We start from the raw sequence: 19,777 nt of genomic DNA on the forward strand, positions 1-19,777 counted from the left end.
GTGGTCCGAATGTTAAATCCATCCGCCTGGAAATGTCATGCCTATGTCGAGACCGGAAGAAAATATATAGCATTATAGCAGAGTAACATACATTTGAGCTGTTATTTTAATACGTTTAAAATCTACACAAAACCAACCACACTGTAGACATGTTTCGCGGGTTTACAACGACAAAATTAAAAGGTCGTGAGTGACATCTGAGCACTCAGTGTATTAACAACACAGTAAGTAAACGTAGCTGTACTTGAAATTATGAACTGTCACTGCAGGTATTGCACGTGTTGCTCGGAGACTTTTTCATGGCATTGAGATTGTTCTGTGTCCCTGTTGTTCTTCAAGATGTGGAGGGCGGGTCGTGTCCTCGGCGTGAGGCTGGTAAGCAGAGGAGCAGCCAGACTCTGTTCGAGTAATCCACCAAACACTTCATCCTCCTCTTCACCTCAGACTAAATCTCCTCCACGGTTCCAAGCTGAGAAACAGAGGCGTAGACGAGAGCGGGAACAGGCCATACTGTCAAGTCAACACAGTGTAAGTAGGAAAGTTAACCCTGCAGACACTTCCATCCAAAATCCATGGAATCTAAAATCCTGAAACACCTCTGCTTCCAAATTTAACCCTGAAATTATAACAGAAGATAATTCAGTAATTGCCTATTAAAGCTCAGGTGAAAAACTGGAGCTTATGTTGGGTTCAGACACCAGAACAGGGTACTCCAACAGTTAGCAGTGTTTTATTGATTTCCTTCATATGTCTATTATTAATCAGAAAGGAAGGAAACGTTACATGCGTGTTAAGGATGTAGTACAAGATGTCTACCATTATGACGCTTTTTTGGTTAATATTTGCCTCCAGAGCATGCACCGCTAATTTTGTGAAATTGTGACCACTGGGTTTTGAGGTACAAGTTTTTGGTATTTGTTGCACTGCCTTTGATTTGGCATGGAAATGCTTTGGTATGCTTTGCTTAATCAAGGTCTGAAGAGACCTAGGAAGATTTATGATGATTGGAGAAATGGGTAATTGACAAGATTTGCTAAGCTCTGCCCTTTGTGAGGTTATTTGGATTGATGTTGGCCATGTTTTTCCACCGATCCAGCCAGTTAATTATAGAAGTTTGTATCTCAGTCTTCCAAGGATGCAAAATCCAAAATATTCTATTCAGCTTACTATTTACATTTTAATAGCAAACATTCTTGATAAAACTCTGTTTGGATGTGGATTTTACTTCCAGTCTGCTGAGGATAAACCCGTAAAATGGACTGAGAAGCAGAAGATTTTGTACACTGCTCCAACTCCTCCTGGCACAAAGAAAGGTGAGTTTGCTCCTGTCACTTCTGTTGGATATTTTTCACCACCAGCTACACATTGTGTATCTATGTAGACTTAGAAATGTTTTTTTTTTTGCTTATTCACAGACACCAGCCTGCCATTTCCAACCTCATACAGTCCAGAGTATGTGGAGTCCAGCTGGTATCAGTGGTGGGAGAAAGAAGGATTCTTCAGTCCAGAGCAACATGTCAGGAACTATAACAACACCCGAATGCTGATGTTATAAATATAAAAATAAATGAATTAATCTTATACATGAAGTTTATAAATGACAAATCACTCAACATGATATGTGACTGTAAAAATGGATGACTAGTTTGATCTCAATGTGTGAAACAGAAACGGTTTCCACTCACATCTCATCTGCTTTCAACTAATATATTGTCTTGTCCTTACAGGAGAGATTGCCTCACGCTGTGGACCGGACCTTCTCTCTGTGTATCCCTCCACCAAACGTGACCGGTACTCTGCACCTGGGCCATGCTCTGACTGTAGCTGTAGAAGACGCTCTTGTTCGATGGTAACTGACAACTACATCTGCAGCATGTTGTGTGAAACTGTAAATCTGTTGTCACTAAGTCAGAAGTGAGTTACATTGGGAGTGCTGTCTGTGGACAGAGCAATAATATATCAATTTGTAATCCACCAGGAGAAGGATGCAGGGCTACAGAGTGCTTTGGGTTCCAGGATGTGACCATGCAGGTATTGCAACACAGGTATGACAACTTAAATTTAAAGGATAGGTTCATATTTTTTCAAGTCTCCTGTTCCTGCTGCTCCTACCGGCCTGGAGGAGGGCCCTTCCTTCGACAGTTCTAGTAGAAGTGATTAGCGATAAATCCACAGTTTATCAGTCAGATGAGAATCCACAATATGAAGCATCCGCACTCTGAATTTAGATAAAGTAATCTTTAAAGGTTGCAGTCTTTACAGGACAAATCTCCCGTTTTGTTCACTTTATTAGTTATGTGATGTTAAGGAGTCACAGAGTGTGTAAGCACAAAATGGGAATACACACAAAAGAGAATGTAACCCTGATTTGACTCACTTATGCAGCACTCACACATCAGCGTTGTATTAATGCTTGATCGTGTGCGTGCATGACAAACTGTGCTGGTGCAGTCTTCATAATAACATTAAATCACATTTTCGTGCTCAGGACACAACATATCCGGTTTTTGGAGAAAAAAAAATAGAGCATTGTGTTTCTTTGTTGACCTTGTAGCGAGGTTAGCTTGGTTCCCAGCTGCCTCTGCCTCCTCTCTCCAGCAGGAGCTGTATTTTCTTAAATGTGATTTGATTGGCTGTATGAAGACTGTAGATTATTTCTTTTTTTCAAATGTATTTTTTGGGCTTTTTATTATTTTTATTTGGAGAGGACAGAGAGCAAGCTGTGAAGGGAGGCAGACAGAGAGTGGGGGAAGACATGCAGCACAGGGCCGCCAGTCAGAACTGAATCTGGGCCACTACGTGTGAGGCTTAGCCTTGATGGTGCGGCAGCTCCACCAGGTGAGATATAGCCGCCCCGAAGACTGGATTTTCTCCAACATCACTTGCAATTGAAAAGCATCAGGAGAGCTTTTCACTGCAGGAATGATTATAGAAATCGATAACAAAATCAACGTTTGTTACTAATCTAATAGAAAATATTCGAATATAATAGACTTCATTACCCGTCCCTGAAGCAACAAATCATCATATCTGCTACAGATTCTTGAGAAAACCTTAAGTCTTTGAGAAGGGATTGTACTACATTTGACTGAGCCTCTATATGCTGAGTGCTGCAGTGAGGTCTCCATCTCATGCAGTCATTTCCTTTGTGATAGACTGTGGTGGAGAGAAGACTGCTGAGGGAAGAGGGGAAGCATAGACGTGACTTCACCAGGGAGGAGTTTCTACAAGAGGTGTGGAAGTGGAAGAATGAGTAAGTCTCCACATTCACTTCATCACTTTGTTTCTGCTATTTGGTCAGCACATAGTTTGTTGCATTGAGTTTATCATGTCTCAGCAAAGGAGAAGAGATCTATGAGCAGCTGAGGAGCCTCGGTGCTTCTCTGGACTGGAGCAGAGCCTGTTTCACGATGGATCCAGTAAGACAGAGTGCACCCACATCACTATTGTTTTCTACCATGTGGCGCATGAAATGAGTAAGAAGATCAACACAGGTTCTTTAAGATGTGTTATTTTTATTAGAGGGTAATTATATGGCTTAGTATATCGAAGTGTCACATTGGCAATGAGTACTGATTAATAAACATTCATAAAAATGTTACACAAAGCTGCTCATTAGGTCCGTTTTAACTGTTCATTTCATTTTGTTCCAGGGTTTCAGCCGGGCTGTGACTGAGGCCTTCGTCAGGCTGTGTGACTTGGGTCTGATTTATCGTGCAGAGGGTTTGGTCAACTGGAGCTGTGCACTGGAATCTGCCATCTCTGACATAGAGGTGAAACAGCTTCACTATATATAAATATATATATATACACATACAAACCAGCTGCTCTACCACATGAGCCCAAGCTTATTTTACACTGATCAAGAAAAACAACATTTAAACAAATAATAAATCTAAAATAACTACTGTCCTCAAAGAATCAGTATTAAGCCCCATCCAGTCAATATGTACTAGAAGGCCATGGTTACTGTCTGTTTTTTAAGTCAGTGTAAAAAGAGCATTTCAGCATTTGTGAATACTTTCACCATTAGAAAAGTTAAGGAAGGGATTTAAAAGAAGATACACTGTCTCGGTTCACAGGGCAGAGAGTTCAATAATTTGGGCTCTCGAATAACGTTCAGTCACAGTTAGTCACCAGCTGTGTGCTCCTTCCATGGATCTTAGTGGTAGAGGACACACACCAGGCCAATATATCTAAAATATATTTGCGTGCAAGGCCATTTATGGCCTAAATAGTTAATATTTTTAAATAAATATGAAATTTATCAGGGATCCAGTGTAAGGAGAAGAGCACAGGGTATACAAGATCATGCAAGCAGAGTTTTGAGTTGAATATGACCCCAAGGTTTCCTGCAGTCTACTTAATATTATTTGATGGATCAGAAAGATTAGCAGCAAGAAAGCTGGTCGCACTGTCATTGAATTTAAGAAAGGTGTGGGACAATCTGGATTTAATAACAGAGAGGCAGCTTGTGGTATGTGTTAGGCTGCAAGGATCTGTGGGTTCTAACTGCTGAAGAAAACTGGTAAATGCTGCTGAGTGAACTCCAAGAATCTAGTGTCAAGATTGTTTTCGGGTCAAACTGCTGTTTCCAAAGTCAAGAATGAATTTTGACACTTGAGTGATGTCCTTCATTTTGAAAGAACATTCTAATATTGCTAAGATAAGTAAAGGGAGTATTTTCAGTCCTATTAAATCTTTGATCTATGATTCCTCGAAGATATATGCATGAGCTTGACAAATATGGACATCAAAGGGTGTCGACCTGTTGCCTTCATGTGAAAATCACAAGCAACCTTCAACCCATTATGTGTATTTCCATCTATTAATGAAAATGTGTGATTCTCTTGTTGACACAGCTTTTTACCTACTGACTGTACATTGTTACATAAAAAATTGTAACATCTATTTGTTATTGATTTGTTGTCAGGTTGACTCAAAGGAGCTGGCTGGGTCGACCATGTTGTCTGTGCCTGGTTATGAAAACAAGGTTGAGTTTGGTACAATGTTTACCTTTGCTTACCCCATAGAAGACCATGGTGAGGATTTTGACTTTTTGGAAGTATGATACAAGTTTTCCTTGGACATGGTCTATCATTTGTTGTACTACAATTTCACTCTACCTTGTATTTTAGATGGAGAGGTGATGGTGTCCACCACCCGTCCTGAGACGATGCTGGGGGATGTAGCTGTTGCTGTTCACCCAGACGATCCTCGTTATCAGGTTAGTACTCAGTTCTAACTGAGGCTTGAACGAAGATGCAGTCTTTAAATGTCTTCTGATGGAGACAGGGGAACACCGCATTAGGGAATATCATTATTGATAAATCTTTAAAAATCAGGAAATTGAACATGTGGACATCAGAGGAATATGGCAAAATTCATCAGACTTTTTCAGCCCAAATGAATAAAACTGTACAATAATAGGCTGCAATTACCATGCTGTGACATAATTGTTTTTGGTTTGCTGATATATGATAATATTGAAATGGGTGTGACTTATAACCACAGCAACAATGATATTTTAAAGGGTTAATTAAAGTGTTTACCACTAGTACGAAGAAAGATAAGCTTGAATGCAAACTTTTATTTATATAAAAAAAGGGTCCTTGTAAACAGATCAAGGATGGATCTTTTTGTTCAGTAATTGAGTAACTGAATGTTAAGTTAATATAATGTTAAGTCAATACATATTCAAAACACACAAATTATAATGCACCTTATTTTGTTATTTTAGCCTGAATTTAAAAGGTTTACAGCACATCAACAACATGTTGAATACAAAAGCTACATACAATGTATGTAAGGATGAGGGGAGAGGATATGGATAATATCTACGGTCAGTGGTGGAGGAAGTACTCAGGTCTTATACTTCAAAGTTAAAGTTACTGTTTGAGGTTCAATACCTCAATATAAAAAGTATGAGCAAAGTGATGTATTTTCTGAACATGTAAAGACTCTCAAGATGAACAGTTCACAGACAGATGGATAGACAGACAGACATTTGTGGAATAAGTGGGTAGATGTCACATCTCATAGTTATACTTTATTTTTATATTGGCCAATCACGATAGTGAAACTGTCTAAAATCACCAGCAAAAACACTAGGTCAGAATGCTAGAAACAAATGATTCCTGAATACAACATGACACTCATTGCGACAGATTTGCTGTGCTCATATCTTTTTATTTTGTCCACTTCAAGGCTGTTAATGGGAAGCAGTGCAGACACCCCTTCACCAACAGAATCCTGCCCATCATTACTGATTCTATGGTGGACATGGAGCTTGGAACAGGTGATAGCAACACTCCCTCTGATACAGCATCATCCAAACAGCTTGTCCATTATGTGGATTTGTTCATGTTATTTTGTTCATCCCTGGACATGCTGCATGAATGCTGCTGCTCTCATATTATCTGAGCAGCTTGTGTCCGTCTGTCTGTTGCGTAGGTGCAGTGAAGGTGACACCTGCTCATGACCACAGTGACTTCCTGCTGTCACAGAGGCATTCACTGCCACGCCTCACTGTCATTCGAGGAGATGGCACCATGACACCCCCCTGTGGACAGTGGCTGGAGGTGCATGGGCCCCCCCTATTATTATCATGTTATAACCATATGAACTCTTTAAGGAGATGTGATTACTCTGGATCTGTCAACTGGGTGCAAATTACAAAATACAGGCAGTGTTCTTCCTGTGGTACGTTGTAGAAAATGCACTGACTACGTTTGTGTTACTCTGTGTCTTTTAAGGGAGTGAAGCGTTTTGATGCCAGGCAGCTTGTAGTGGATGCACTGGTTGAGAGGAAGCTTTTCAGAGGAAAGAAGAGTCATGCCATGAGTTTACCCATCTGCAGGTAGAGGATACACCAGACTTTCCTTGTGTGTGCATAATACAGGTGTGTAGCTTAATGCTTCTTCACACAAAGCAGACTGTCCAGTCAGTGAGTTTGCAGCATTTCATGTCTTTAAAATCTGGAAAGGGTTGATAACACAGCAGCATGAGTGCAGTCTCTGTTTGTGGGCTGATGTAGATATGCAATGAATATTGCACATGCTCTGTCGACCTATGTACAGATGCCCTTAAAGATGGGCAAGATTTTTTTTCAGGCTCTTTCTTTGCCAGGATAATTTTCTATTTTGTGGATTCTCTCTTTTGACTCGTCACAGCCGTTCAGGAGACATCATTGAACCTCTTCTAAAGAAGCAGTGGTTCGTCCGCTGTGATGAAATGGCTAAAAAAGCTGTACAGGTATGTTGGTAGATATGTATGTCAACTTTTATATCAATAAGAGTTTTTATTTGTATCATATATATATATATATATATATATATATATATGTATATCACATACTGTACTTTCAAGTACCCATGTCAGGCTCCATCATGTTAACGTAATGAAGAATTTAGTAGCATCATCTCTCTCTTGAACTATTTGATAACAATTATTTTTTACAATTAACAATTATTTAACAATTACATGTGACATTGTGTTTTTCTATCAGGCAGTGGAGGACGGACAGCTGCAAATCATCCCTGACTTCTACACCAAGACCTGGAAGACGTGGCTGTCCAACATCAGGTAGACACTTCTGACCTTTGCCCTGGTCAAACTGACTGTGTGTGTACATTATTACTGGTCGGACATGTGTATGAAATGACACCACTCTGATGATGAATGAGCTTTTGTTTCAATGCATGGGGTTCCTAACAATATCCCACTGTTCCTCCTTCGCAGTGATTGGTGCATATCCCGGCAGCTTTGGTGGGGTCATCAGATCCCTGCTTACCAAGTGGAGCTTTCCAATTGTACTGACACAGAAGAGGTTTGGACTTATCCCGCGCATTTGTGTGTGTGTGTGTGTGAGCGGGCATGTCTAGAGATAGTTATGAGAGAGAATTTTGACGTCATTGGGAGGAGGATTAGAATTAGATTTAGGTTAGGGTAAGGGTTGGGTTAGGCATTTATTTGTGATGGTTAGGGTTAGGGTAGGGGCTAGGGAGGAAAGCATTATGTCAATGTGTGTCCTCACAACTATAGAGAGAGGTGTGTGTGTGTGTGTGTGTGTGTGTGTGTGTGTGTGTGTGTGTGTGTGTGTGTGTGTGTGTGTGAGTGTGAGTGAGTGAGTGTGTGTGTGTGTGTGTGAGTGACTGTTTCCAGTGATGGACTTTTGTGTGTGTTAACTGTTGTAGGAGCGGTGGGTTTGGGGACAGAGCGAGGATGAAGCACGACAGAGAGCTGCTATCAGATATGGAGTACGTCCGGAGGCCGTCACTTTGACTCGAGGTGATTCACCAGTCTTACGTGTGTCACAGTATCAGCTGATGAAAACCTTACTCTAACCCTCATGTTCTGAAAGAGAAACAAAACTGTTTTCAATGTTTATTACATATGTTACTACTTATATATAGGTTTTACCACAGCTATGAACACTTTGTGTACCACCAGGAATGCTGCTGTTTCTCTGCTTCTACCAGAGGCTAAACAGTGCATTGGCACAGCCTATTGAAATGGCCATCTAGCTGAACTCAGATAAATGTTTATCAGCCAATAAGTAACAAAACAAATTCACAAAAATATAAAGGATATGTTTCAGGATATATTAAAACTAAATAGATTTGAAGAAAACACTGATAAAAAAGTGAGTAAATGACAACAATATAACAAATTCATAATTTAAACGAAATCAAAATTAGAAACTATCAACAAATCCTCTAGTATCCTCCTGAAAATAACACCATGTCACCACATCATCAAATAGGCAGATAATGTGTAAACTATACTTTAAATTGAAATAAGACATTTCATTTATATCATAAATTGATTTTTAGAATTTTTATTATATTTTATTATTTCAATATAGTATTGCCAAAATGTATGGGCTGTGCATACAAACCCTTTTTGTCTACTACTAGTCTTGTCATTGAGGTCTGCTGGTCCTACTCTGATACAAATGACATTCATGTAAATACACATGTATTTCTTTATTTCTTACATCCACAGACCCAGATGTCTTGGATACGTGGTTCTCCTCAGGCCTGTTTCCCTTCGCCATGCTTGGCTGGCCAGAACAGGTACACTTCCCCCAACTACCTACTTTATTCAGTAAACCTCCTCTTACATTGTATTATATTTATTTTTTGAATTATGAATAGTTTTGTAAGGGGTTTAATGGGTGTCATCCTCTTTAAACCAAAATGACCAATAATCTGTCCCCCTTTACAACCTGTCAATTCTGCCATTCTCTCTCAGCCACCCCCATCCCGTGGGAGAGAGTGCTGCTTGTGCAGATAGAGAATGTGTGTGTGCAGGTGTACGTCCTATAGTTAGAGCTGCTGTCTAAATAGCAGGATCGGCAGTTTATTGTTAAACATTGAAACTGCCTGCAAGATGTGCGAGGGCATGACGCAAAGCAAAACAGGAGGAGCAGAATGATGGTCAGAGATTGCTAAATCCTACTCGCAGGCAGGATGCAGTATAAGCTCAGTATACTACTGTCACTGTTTGCTCATGCAAAAGCTTATATTTCCCTACTGAAGAATTGTGTGAGGAGGATCCCCCCACCACCAGCACCCCTTCCCATGAGAATCAACAAAACGCCTACTGATTATAACCCTGACTTCACTTCCCACAGACCACTGACTTCCAGCAATACTACCCCAACTCTATTCTGGAGACAGGCAATGACCTCATCTTCTTCTGGGTGGCAAGAATGGTAATGTTGGGCACAGAGCTGACTGGAAAGCTGCCCTTCAAGCAGGTACTTAGTTCATAAAACCTCAAAACAAAACTATTTGCAAACTCTTTTGTTGAATCACAGGCTCAGCCAATGCTGTCATTTTCCTCTGTTTGTTTTCCTCTGTTTGTTTTCCTCAGGTGCTGTTTCACTCTCTGGTGAGAGATAAACATGGAAGAAAAATGAGTAAATCTCTTGGAAATGTCATCGACCCATTAGATGTAATACATGGAGTGTCTCTGGAGGTAGGTAGCATGTGGGTTTAGTTCAGGAGCCATATTACGATAAATGAATTGATATCTGTCACACTAAGTGACTTCAGCTATTTGCAGACATGAACTCCGGAGGACGTCTGCAAGAGATTTGTTCTGATATGAGAGACGTCATCAAGTTCAGTTCATGAAGTTCAGTGCATGTCTGAAAGCAGCTTGACTGTGTGGCAGTCTAAGATCATCTGCGTATTTGTACCTGCGAATGTTCTGGTACCGCAGCTGGTCATTTGTGTAGATGTTGAATTAAGTAGGAGCCAGCACTGAGCCCATGGGAGTCTGTTGTTGTTATTGTGCCAGGTTTAGTACCTGACTGCAGCTGGATCGGCTTGGTCGGAAGCCAGCTTAGTCTGCTGAGAGGAGTTCTTCAACAGTTTGCAGTAGACAGAATAGGATTATGTGTTCATATAGTTTGTACAGGATACATTACAATGATTTTGGCTGATAACTTTTGGGAGATGTTGGGTCAGTGAAGCCATCACTTTTGCTTTTTTTCTATATCTTCGGATTTGTTAGACTAACACACAGGTGTTTTATAACAACTGGAGCCAAGCTTTAGATTTATCCGCAAAATGTTGTGTTTCATTGCGGCATTCATTTCGTCCAAGATGAACAGTTCAAAGTTTCTGTCACTGTTTTGCATGATGTGGCCCATGTCCTGTTTCATTCTCTTTAGATATCCCCTTTCTTTCTTGTTAGGCTTTCCATTCGGCAGCAGTCTGTGTGCTACTTCTTTGAGGGTAATGGAAGCTATTCTTGAAAGCTGTTTCTTTTCAGAGTTGAACTTTTTGGTAGTTACCCAGGCTTTTTGGGTGTTATGAGTCATATCTATGCTGGTAATGACTTCTTGCCAATGCTGTTTTCTTTCATTGCTGATTGAGATTAGCAGGGTATCTCAGAGCTATGTTTTTTTCAGCGAATGGAACCATTGTATCCCAAATGTACTCTTTGTACATCTCTTTGCTTTGCTCAATGAGACCAGGGATGTTATGTTTCCTGTAGACTTGAGGGATGTTTTTCTTTGCAGCTTGTCAGACCAGGGTGTATAAGTTGACATATCGCATTGGATCTGGGCTGATAAAAGAGACTCTGGAAGTCTGGATTCAACGTCAAACATAAATCTTTCCTAACTGGCCTTGCAGAAGTTGAACCAATGTTACGGTTTTGGTCTTTCTGGGTATTATGGCAGATTTTATGTTAATGACTATAAGTCTTTGCTTCGATTTTTCTATTGTTTATTTTGATTTGTCAAGGTTTTGGCAGTGTCTTGATGAGACTACCTCTAGGTTATGTCCCTTCCTCCAACATGCCCTTTGAAAGGATGCATTATCCTTTGCGTCATGAAGAATCGTGAGGTTGTGGGTCAGGGCCCATACTCCACTGCTTCTGTGTCAATGTTTGTGTGGTTGTAACACCAGATGGTATTGTGGCTGTTAAAATCACGCCTTGTTTCCGGGTTGATGTGTTTGTTCCCACGCCAATGAGTTTCTGGTGTGTTTGCAATGAATAGGTGTATGCCTGGTATTCTTGGTGGCACTGAGTCCTTGTGTCTTTCCTGTAGGCATATTATATTGGCATCTAGGAGTAATTTAGATTTTGTAGCTAACATTCAATCTGCAGGAAAATTTTACATAGTCTAACACCTAAGAAACACGGGTTGCATGCCTGATTCAGTTGTTCTTCTCATAATTCTGTTGCCACAGCACATTGTTGTTCTGTGTTTCTGTAATAACAGTCAGTCATAAGCTAACTTTGTGAGACAGTGTATTTTAGTTTTATTTTGCATAAAAAAACTGGATTAAAAAAAAATACATTTATAACTACTATTGTCGGAAGTAGACGCTGATGAAAAGTGAAGGGAGCTTATATTCTGTGGGATATGAGAGGAGTAATGCTGTCAGAGAGCTGATAAGTTGCACAGTGACAGTGTAGCTGATAGTAGTGAATAGGAAACAGCCAATTTAGACTGATGTGTTTTCAAAAGTCATTCTGCTGTGAAACACATTCCAATATATTTGTTTTTGCTCCAAGAGACTTCAGGAGAAAGTGATGGAAGGGAACCTTGACCCTAGGGAGCAGCTGGTTGCCATAGAAGCACAGGTCAGCTCCTCTCTCTCCTTATCTGAATGGGTTTCTTGCTGACTGAGCACACTCATTACTTCCTCACTTGTCTGTCTGCTACATCTGCTTCCCCACAGAGGAAAGACTTCCCTCAGGGGATCCCTGAGTGTGGGACGGACGCTCTGAGATTCGCCCTTTGCTCACACAAGATGCAGGGTGAGTGACTCTCTGCTCTGTCAAAAGAGATTATTTGTTAGAGTGAATGAATGTGTGGAGCTGTATGAATGTGAAACACTGTTGCAGGAAAAGAAGATGAGATACACCTTTAACTGAAAGAGAGAGATAAGTTGTGAGGGACTGTAGTGAAGAACTGAAGTTCTCCCAAATCTTTCTCATTGGCTGGTTATCCATTTCCTTTGGCTGGAGATTTGCAATGCGTCTCCGAAAAGTTTCTTTTTTTTTTTTTCATTTTTCACTCTGCAACAAAGACATGCTGCTATGTCATTGCACCATGAGAATGCTATAATATCAAATTCTTACATCAATATGAATTCAGAAGTGAGATGTCTCACTGGTTAGTCCACCTTTCTTTGCTTGTGCCAACAAACATTTTTTCCAAAGGGACAATGAATTTGTTCAGAAAATATGATGTCCCCCTTTGTCTCTGCTCCCCCAACCGGTCGAGGCAGATGACCGCCCATATTGAGCCTGGTTCTAGAGGTTTCTCCCTGTTAATGAAGGAGTTTTTCCGCCACAGTTGCCAAAGTGCTGCTCATTGCGGGAACTTTTGGGTTTCTCTATATTAATACGAATTTAGGGTCTTGACCTTCTATGTAAAGTGCCTTGAGATAATGTATATTATGATTTGGCACTATACAAATAAAATTGAATTGAATTGAATAGTAAACTAGGCCTAGACATGAAACCTCATGTCCCATTTTAAGTTTGGTGTTCCTTAAGTGTCCGTTCTTGGGCCTTGTGTTTTGGGCCTGTTATTTTCAATATAATCGCTTCCTTCCAGCCATATTATTAAAACCATGGTGTCTCCCACCACTGTTATGCAGATGACACTCAGTTATATGTCCCTCTTCAGTCCAGAAACTCTAGTAGTTTAGACAATCTCCTTACCTGCCTAAACAATGTCAAATGCTGGATGTCGCAAAATTTTGAAAAATTGAATGATGAGAAATCGGAGATCATAGCCATTGGCATTACAAACTCCACCAGCCAGGTTCACAGCAAACTCGGCCCCCTCTCTGAAAATATGAAGCAGGCAGCAAGAAATCTTTTTGTGATATTTGATGCAGACCTCTGTTTTGATGCTCAAGTGAAGAATGTTGTTCAGTCTTGCTACTTTCACCTCAAAAAGATCTCTAAAATATAAAAAAATGTAAATAGTTCACTAATTTGCATAAGGTTATACATGCTTAATTTTTCTTGCCTGGACTACTGTGCACTTTATGCTGGTATCAGTCAGAGCTCCATTCAACTGGGGCAAAACACTGCTGCCCGAAATAAAAATGAACACATGACTCCTGTATTAGCCCACCTACACTGGCTGCCTGTTTTATTCTGAATTGATATTGAAATTTTATTGATCACTTTTAAAGCATTAAATGGACTTGCTACAAATTACATAAAAGCTCTATTGAATCTATGTGCCCGGGCTCTGTCTGAGATCAGTGGATGCAGCTCTACTTGTTATTCCCAGATCCAGTTTTATGACTACTGGTGAACGGGCCTTTGCTGTTTGAGTCCCCAGACTGTGCAAACACCTACATGTAACATTGAGAGTGACAGCAATTCTAGCCATTCATGGATGTGCTGTTAGAATAGGTGACGCAGGTAGAAGAAGATATATGGGGATGGTGTGGGAGACATCTTCAGACTTGGGGGTGACAATTGCATTTGTTACTTTGTTAGCATTTGTATATTGTTTCACCTTCTGGTCTCCTTGATGCATCAAGTCTACATTAAACCCTTCTGCATAAGACATCAGCTGCTGCCTGAGTTCTCCTTTCACCAGCTTCCAGGAAACGTCCATAACAACTTTCAATTTTACTTCACCTCCCACTGTTTTATGTTGTTGATCCTTCTGTTGTTCATTAGTGGTTTTTCTTGCTGTTCTATTGTTGACTAGTGACCTATGACATACTCGTAACTATTCACCTTAAAAACCAAGTTACCCTACGCTTTGTGTGACTGTCTCTTTATCAGGAGAAGACATCAGTCTGTCCGTCTCTCAGGTCCTCAGCTGCAGACATTTTTGCAACAAAATGTGGCAAACGCTGAGATTCACACTGGGAGTGCTGGGTCACATTACAGCCCCAGTGGCAACACTGGAAGAGGTACGGCACAGAACTCATAAAATCCATAATGTTTTTTTAGGTTTTGCTTTTATTTTTATGGATTTATATTTTCCAACTCGCATAAACTGACAGCCTCAGCATCCAAGTTATAATTACAAGTGGGAAACTTGAATGTTTTTAGCCCTTAATGAAGCTTTTGGTTGGTGTATTTGACCTTTGGATAGAGCCGGACAACCTGCTTTTCCCTGCTTTTTGTCTTTTTCAAAGTACTGCTTCATAGTTACCACACAGAGATTAGAGCAATAGGATCTGCAAATTTCACACTTAACCAACTTTCCTGATGTTGATCAGTTTTCTTTAAGAAAGTATAGAGAAGATACCAAAATGTGATCAGTTCAGCCCATACTATAGAAACCCAGGCCACATAAGTGTTTTTCTGTTCCTGGTTAACTTTAAATCTTAAGAATAGCTCCTACTGTTGTGTGTTCCCATGCTTTACCAGTTGACATGAAACTGCTCATGATTGGACTTGACTCAAACTGAATGAGAAAAAGAAAAATCTGTGAATCAAACAATGAGTTTCAACACTAACGAGACCTAAGCTCTTCAGCTTCAGCTAGGTCTCTGCTCTGTAAGGAGAAATCTGTAAAGTTAAACTCAAAGAATACCTGAATACACTTTGTAATTGTTTTCTGTGTTTTACAGTTGTCCCTTTTTCCAATTTTCAGACTACTCCTCTGAGCAGCATGGACCGGTGGATTTGCTCCAGACTCTACAGCACTGTGTTACAGTGTGAGCAGGCTTTTGAAGCCTATGAGTTACACACTGTCACATCTGTCTTGTACTCCTTCTGGGTCCATAGCCTGTGTGATGTCTACATGGTGAGGAGCAGCATGTCTACACTTCAGTTTAATCAAAAAAAGACTGATTAAAATTGTGATCCTTGCTTGTTTCCTTTTTAATAGCTCAATCTACTTGCTGTCTTAAATGACAGATGATACAGCACCTGAAAACACATATTACATGACCATTCATGTGCACTAGGAACGTGTATGCCAGTGTAAACAGGAAGCAGGTTGTCCACTCTGCACCTGGTTGCAGGAAATATTATGAATGAGGAACAGCAATAGTGAAAAGTAAGAGCAGAGATTTCTTTCTTGGACTTATAAGGAGGAACATTCACTGACAGTCATGTTTCTGCATTCATCCCTGGTAGTTCAGTCGTGACACTGTCCTGTCCAAAATGCAAACTTGCACTTTTCAATAAAACAGGGCAAGCAGGGTTTCCAAATATGTCAGTTTTAGGAGCTTGAAACCTCTTGAGTAGTGGGCGCCAAGAGTAAACTAAACATATTAGTGTAGATGCAACAATGCACTATTTACCATATTTATTCATGGGAACATGGTGACTAAATTACATGGTATCAAAGACTGATGTAAAGAGTTTACGTAAACAAAGCTGGTATTTTAGTGAAGCTGACAGTAGTTTTCTTAGTATGGAAGTGTAAGTATCTGCTGTTTGTCATCTCATTGGCTGTTTCTGTATTTAGGAGTATGTGAAGCCTGTGCTGGTCCAGGCCGGGGGGGCAGTGGTCCAGCCTGACAAAGAGGGAAGTGACAGCATGAGGCATGTGGCCACCAGTGTCCTCCATCACTGTGTGTCTGTGTCTCTAGCCTTGCTCTCCCCCTTCATGCCCTTCATCACTGAGGAGCTGTGGCAGAGACTCCAGCCATTCAGACCTGGAGCTGCGTCCCAGACCAGCTTGTCCTTACAGCCATACCCTTGCTCCTCTCAGCTGGTAGGACCAAATCCATCAAACCTCCTCATCCACATTAGGAAACAAACAGAAAACAAATATTCACTCTCATGTTTTTCTGACCTATATTTGATATCTTTAACCTTTTGCATTTTTTACAGTGGCTAAGATACAATTCTTAGTACTGGATAGAAATAAAATAAATACTTTATCGTCTACCTTAAAATCAAATTGATTGATAAAAAGTTGGCATCACAAGGAGAGACTGTCTCTTTACTGATTAAAATATTTTCTGGCAATAGGGGCATAAAAGAGATGTTGTTTTCGATTATGTTTTTCTTGCACTGGGGACTTTGTATCTTTGCCTCAGGGGGAGGGGCTGGAGTAGTGATGTAGCTGTGGTCGATTTTGCTACTTAAGCGTTGTACACATCTAGAAAGCCACAGGTCGCGGACAATGTCACACCCCCAGAATTCTCTGTCAGCACATTTATCAGCTTCATGCTGCCAATCTGCTGTTCCACTACATTCCAATAGTCATGTTCATGAAAGCGGTTTAACACAAATTTTACTTGTAACATGATGCATTATCGTGCTAGAAGTAGAGACTGTGGTCATAATGGGATGAATGTGGCCAGGATGATTTCTTTCATCAACAAGGTGTTTACATCTGCAGAAATGCTGATAATAGGGATTTGTTTTAGTTTTTGGCTTCACTGAGTCAGACATTGTTGATTAGATAAATACATGAATAAGCAGGTGTACAAGTGTTCCTAATAAAGTGTTGATATACTATCCTTCCCTTTCGGTAAATTTGAAGTTATTACTCTGCTAGTTTCCTCTTGTTTACATGACCATGCTCATTTTCTTGTGTTTAGCTGATGTGTTCTTTTTTTTTCACCCTCTCCATCCTCCCAGGCACACTGGTATTTCCCTGAAGAGGAAAGGGATTTTCTGCTGATTCAGGAAGTGATCCGAACAGCCCGCTCACTACGAGCTCAGTGTGGCATGACCAAAGATAAACCTGTCAGTAAGTTATTTAACAGTTAAAAACAATTATTTAAAAAATTACACTTATCTGATGCATTCTCAAAGATTGGTATATATACATTCTTTAATGTTTTGATCAAATAAACAAAAATGATAAAGGAACAGATGTGTGAATTGCTTCTCTTCATGTTGCTTCTACGTTGTGTGTTTCAGTGTGGGCAGTGTGTTCACCCAGTCAGGCCCAAGTCCTCCTTCACTTTGGGTCAGCTGTTCCGACTTTAAGCCGGACCTCGTGCCTCCATATCTACTGTCCTCAGGGATCAGACAACCTCCACGCCGTTCCTCCACCTGAAGGAAGCCTCATTGGTGTGGTGGACCACTCATGTCAGCTACACCTTCACGTTCAGGTGTGTGCCCACCGTTCCTTGTGTTACAGTCAGGCATACACCTCCACATTTGTGTGGTTCCAGCTTCCTAAATGTGAACATATACCACTTATTGTTAATATCTCTGCATCTTTGGTATGTGTGACAGAACTTAATTACTGACTTTCTAAAGTTATTTCAAACTTTACTTTGTGATCTGTAGACATCTGCTGCCGCTGGATGAGTTAATATTACTGAGGTTCAATGACAAACTCTTTGATTCAGAATACATAAAACTGTTTGCAAGTGATTGTTTTCTACACTTCAGTGATAATGCTGATGACTTTTTGCTAATGACTGTTAGCATTGGAACCCCCTATGGCATTGTCCAATGTGATTTTTAACATTATGCATTGTCATATGTCAATTAAGTTGACTGTTCAATCATCTGTGCCTTAACAATGAGTCCCTAGATCTTTTCGTCTTGCCATCTTTATACTATATCACAATCAACTGTGCCTGCTCAGCATTTGTATTCATGCCACAGAGAAACCAGAGAACAGAATTATCAATTGTAGCATGTAGTATACCAAGGAAGCATCTCATGAGGATCATATTTCTTATTCAAAACAGCACTTTTCTCGGGAGGTAAATGGCAAACACATTTGTGCATGATGATTGACATAAGCATGAAAGCATAACCCTGCTATAATTACTAGAAATTATGAAATGGACTGCAGGTTGACTTTGCTATGTGCTGCCTTACTCAAAAGCAAAATGGAAACTCCAATGACATGACAAGGAATGAAGCATCCACGTTGATGCACATCAGTATGCTGGTTTGTTCCACTGTTTCAAGTTTTCAACGTGTGTGGATGTTGATGAGTAACATATAGTATCGTATGGTTTCCTCTATCAGAGTGGAGTGAACGTAGAGAAACAGATCCTGCAGCTCTCCCAGCGCAGAGACAAGCTTGTTCCAAAGTTGAAGGAAATTCTCTGCAAAGTCCAATCTCCACACTTCCTGACCAAGGTTCCTGCTCATGTCAGGCAGAAGATGGACCATAAGGTGAGCACTGGGCAGTCAGATGCAGGGAATCTTCTATTGGTAATATGTAGTTTGTCATCATCGTGTATTGCGCTGCTTTTTACAAAATGTGGCGCTGGAGAACAAGCACCAAAAGAGCATTATATCACTGTTTATCAAGTGACGAACAGTCTGTGAACTGTGATTAACATTTTATGTAAACCAAAGGATGATTGTCAAACAATGATTTATTCCTGTTGCCAGTAGGTAGCGTGAAGAAATGAAAATTAAGCACGTTGGTCCCTCAGTAAGTGGGGCCAGCTGATAACATCTAAATGAAAGGACCTCACATAATCTAACAGGGACTGCCCGATTTTTGAAAATTATGTTAGAGCCCCAGAGGGAGTGTTTGATTTTCTACAATTTCTTAAAGGATTTGGCATCTAATGGTATTGAGATGAGGAATGAGGGCTCTACCAATGCATCAGAATGACTCGCTTCATTAGGAATGTGAGAATGTTTAGTATTTTACTGTAGTTTCACACTATGATGTTGAATAATTATATACTAGCAAGCATATGCAATGTGAAGAAAAGCTACTGTGATAAACATTGTAGCTCGTCTTTGTGTTCAGATGTCAGCCTTGCAGCAGGAACTGAAAACCATTGAGGACCAGCTGAAGATGCTGCAAGAGAATCAAACAGAATAACTGCAGCCGGCAGGTGTTACGCTGTGAACTACTGGACGTCAGAAGTGATGAACTTGAATTGTTCATAATGTTGTCTGAACTTGATATCTCTACTCGGCTTGAGACATTGTTTCATATAATTAAAATGTTGTTCATATAATGAACCTAATCTCACTGTCTAACTATGAAAGTGCAGTATTTCACCATATTACCTAAATGTGTAAACACAGCTGAATGCAGCAATTCAAGGTTCGAGCCTTTTGCACTCAACAGAAGGAAGCAGCAGTCAGAGGGTTTACGGCTTCACAAACTTGAGCACTTTGCATAGTTTCATTCTGTTTAGGTTGGGATGCAAAATTACACAACATCCATCAATTGAAATTGTTTCCATCAGGACTTATTGAATGCATACTCATGACTTTTCCTATGTTTGATCACACTAAATAATGATGATGATTCTCAGTCATCCAGGTCATGGTATATCCACGTGGTAGAAAACAGGTCAACTAGACCTTTCACCTCTCATCCAAGAGGCTTCTTCAGTTTTAACAGACTGCTGGGAGTCCCAGGTAT

The 19,777-nt window shown here is 40.3% G+C and overlaps 1 protein-coding gene and 1 long non-coding RNA gene across 4 annotated transcripts in view; one reads left to right on the forward strand and one right to left on the reverse strand.

Annotated features, from left to right (window-relative positions):
• vars2 (valyl-tRNA synthetase 2, mitochondrial) lies at positions 1-19,368 on the forward strand. 3 transcript variants are annotated; one of them, XR_002202867.2, is made up of 30 exons: positions 1-224; positions 340-528; positions 1,232-1,313; positions 1,416-1,516; positions 1,728-1,849; positions 1,979-2,045; positions 3,156-3,253; positions 3,338-3,419; positions 3,654-3,773; positions 4,934-5,042; positions 5,139-5,227; positions 6,208-6,298; positions 6,454-6,581; positions 6,756-6,859; positions 7,173-7,254; positions 7,508-7,584; positions 7,741-7,828; positions 8,196-8,289; positions 9,007-9,077; positions 9,638-9,763; positions 9,880-9,984; positions 12,040-12,108; positions 12,207-12,285; positions 14,287-14,417; positions 15,107-15,259; positions 15,929-16,177; positions 17,053-17,160; positions 17,338-17,531; positions 18,409-18,558; positions 19,151-19,368. XR_002202867.2 is itself a non-coding variant. In XM_020090606.2 (30 exons), exons 2-30 carry the CDS (start codon positions 340-342, stop codon positions 19,223-19,225), a joined length of 3,237 nt encoding a protein of 1,078 aa, XP_019946165.2. In that variant the 5' UTR covers positions 1-224; the 3' UTR covers positions 19,226-19,368. The 3 variants fall into 3 exon arrangements, 2 of the variants coding, with proteins under 2 accessions (XP_019946165.2, XP_069372993.1); XM_020090606.2 differs by having other exon boundaries at positions 17,053-17,164; XM_069516892.1 differs by having other exon boundaries at positions 3-208; positions 17,053-17,164.
• LOC138405963 (uncharacterized) overlaps positions 17,225-19,777 on the reverse strand; it is a 2,949-nt gene continuing 396 nt past the window's right edge. Inside the window, exon 2 of the long non-coding RNA XR_011239631.1 lies at positions 17,225-17,598. This is a non-coding gene — a long non-coding RNA (uncharacterized lncRNA). The remainder of the gene's footprint in view (positions 17,599-19,777) is intronic.

This window comes from Paralichthys olivaceus, chromosome 20 (assembly GCF_024713975.1).
Source record: "Paralichthys olivaceus isolate ysfri-2021 chromosome 20, ASM2471397v2, whole genome shotgun sequence".
NCBI classification, from domain to species: domain Eukaryota; kingdom Metazoa; phylum Chordata; class Actinopteri; order Pleuronectiformes; family Paralichthyidae; genus Paralichthys; species Paralichthys olivaceus.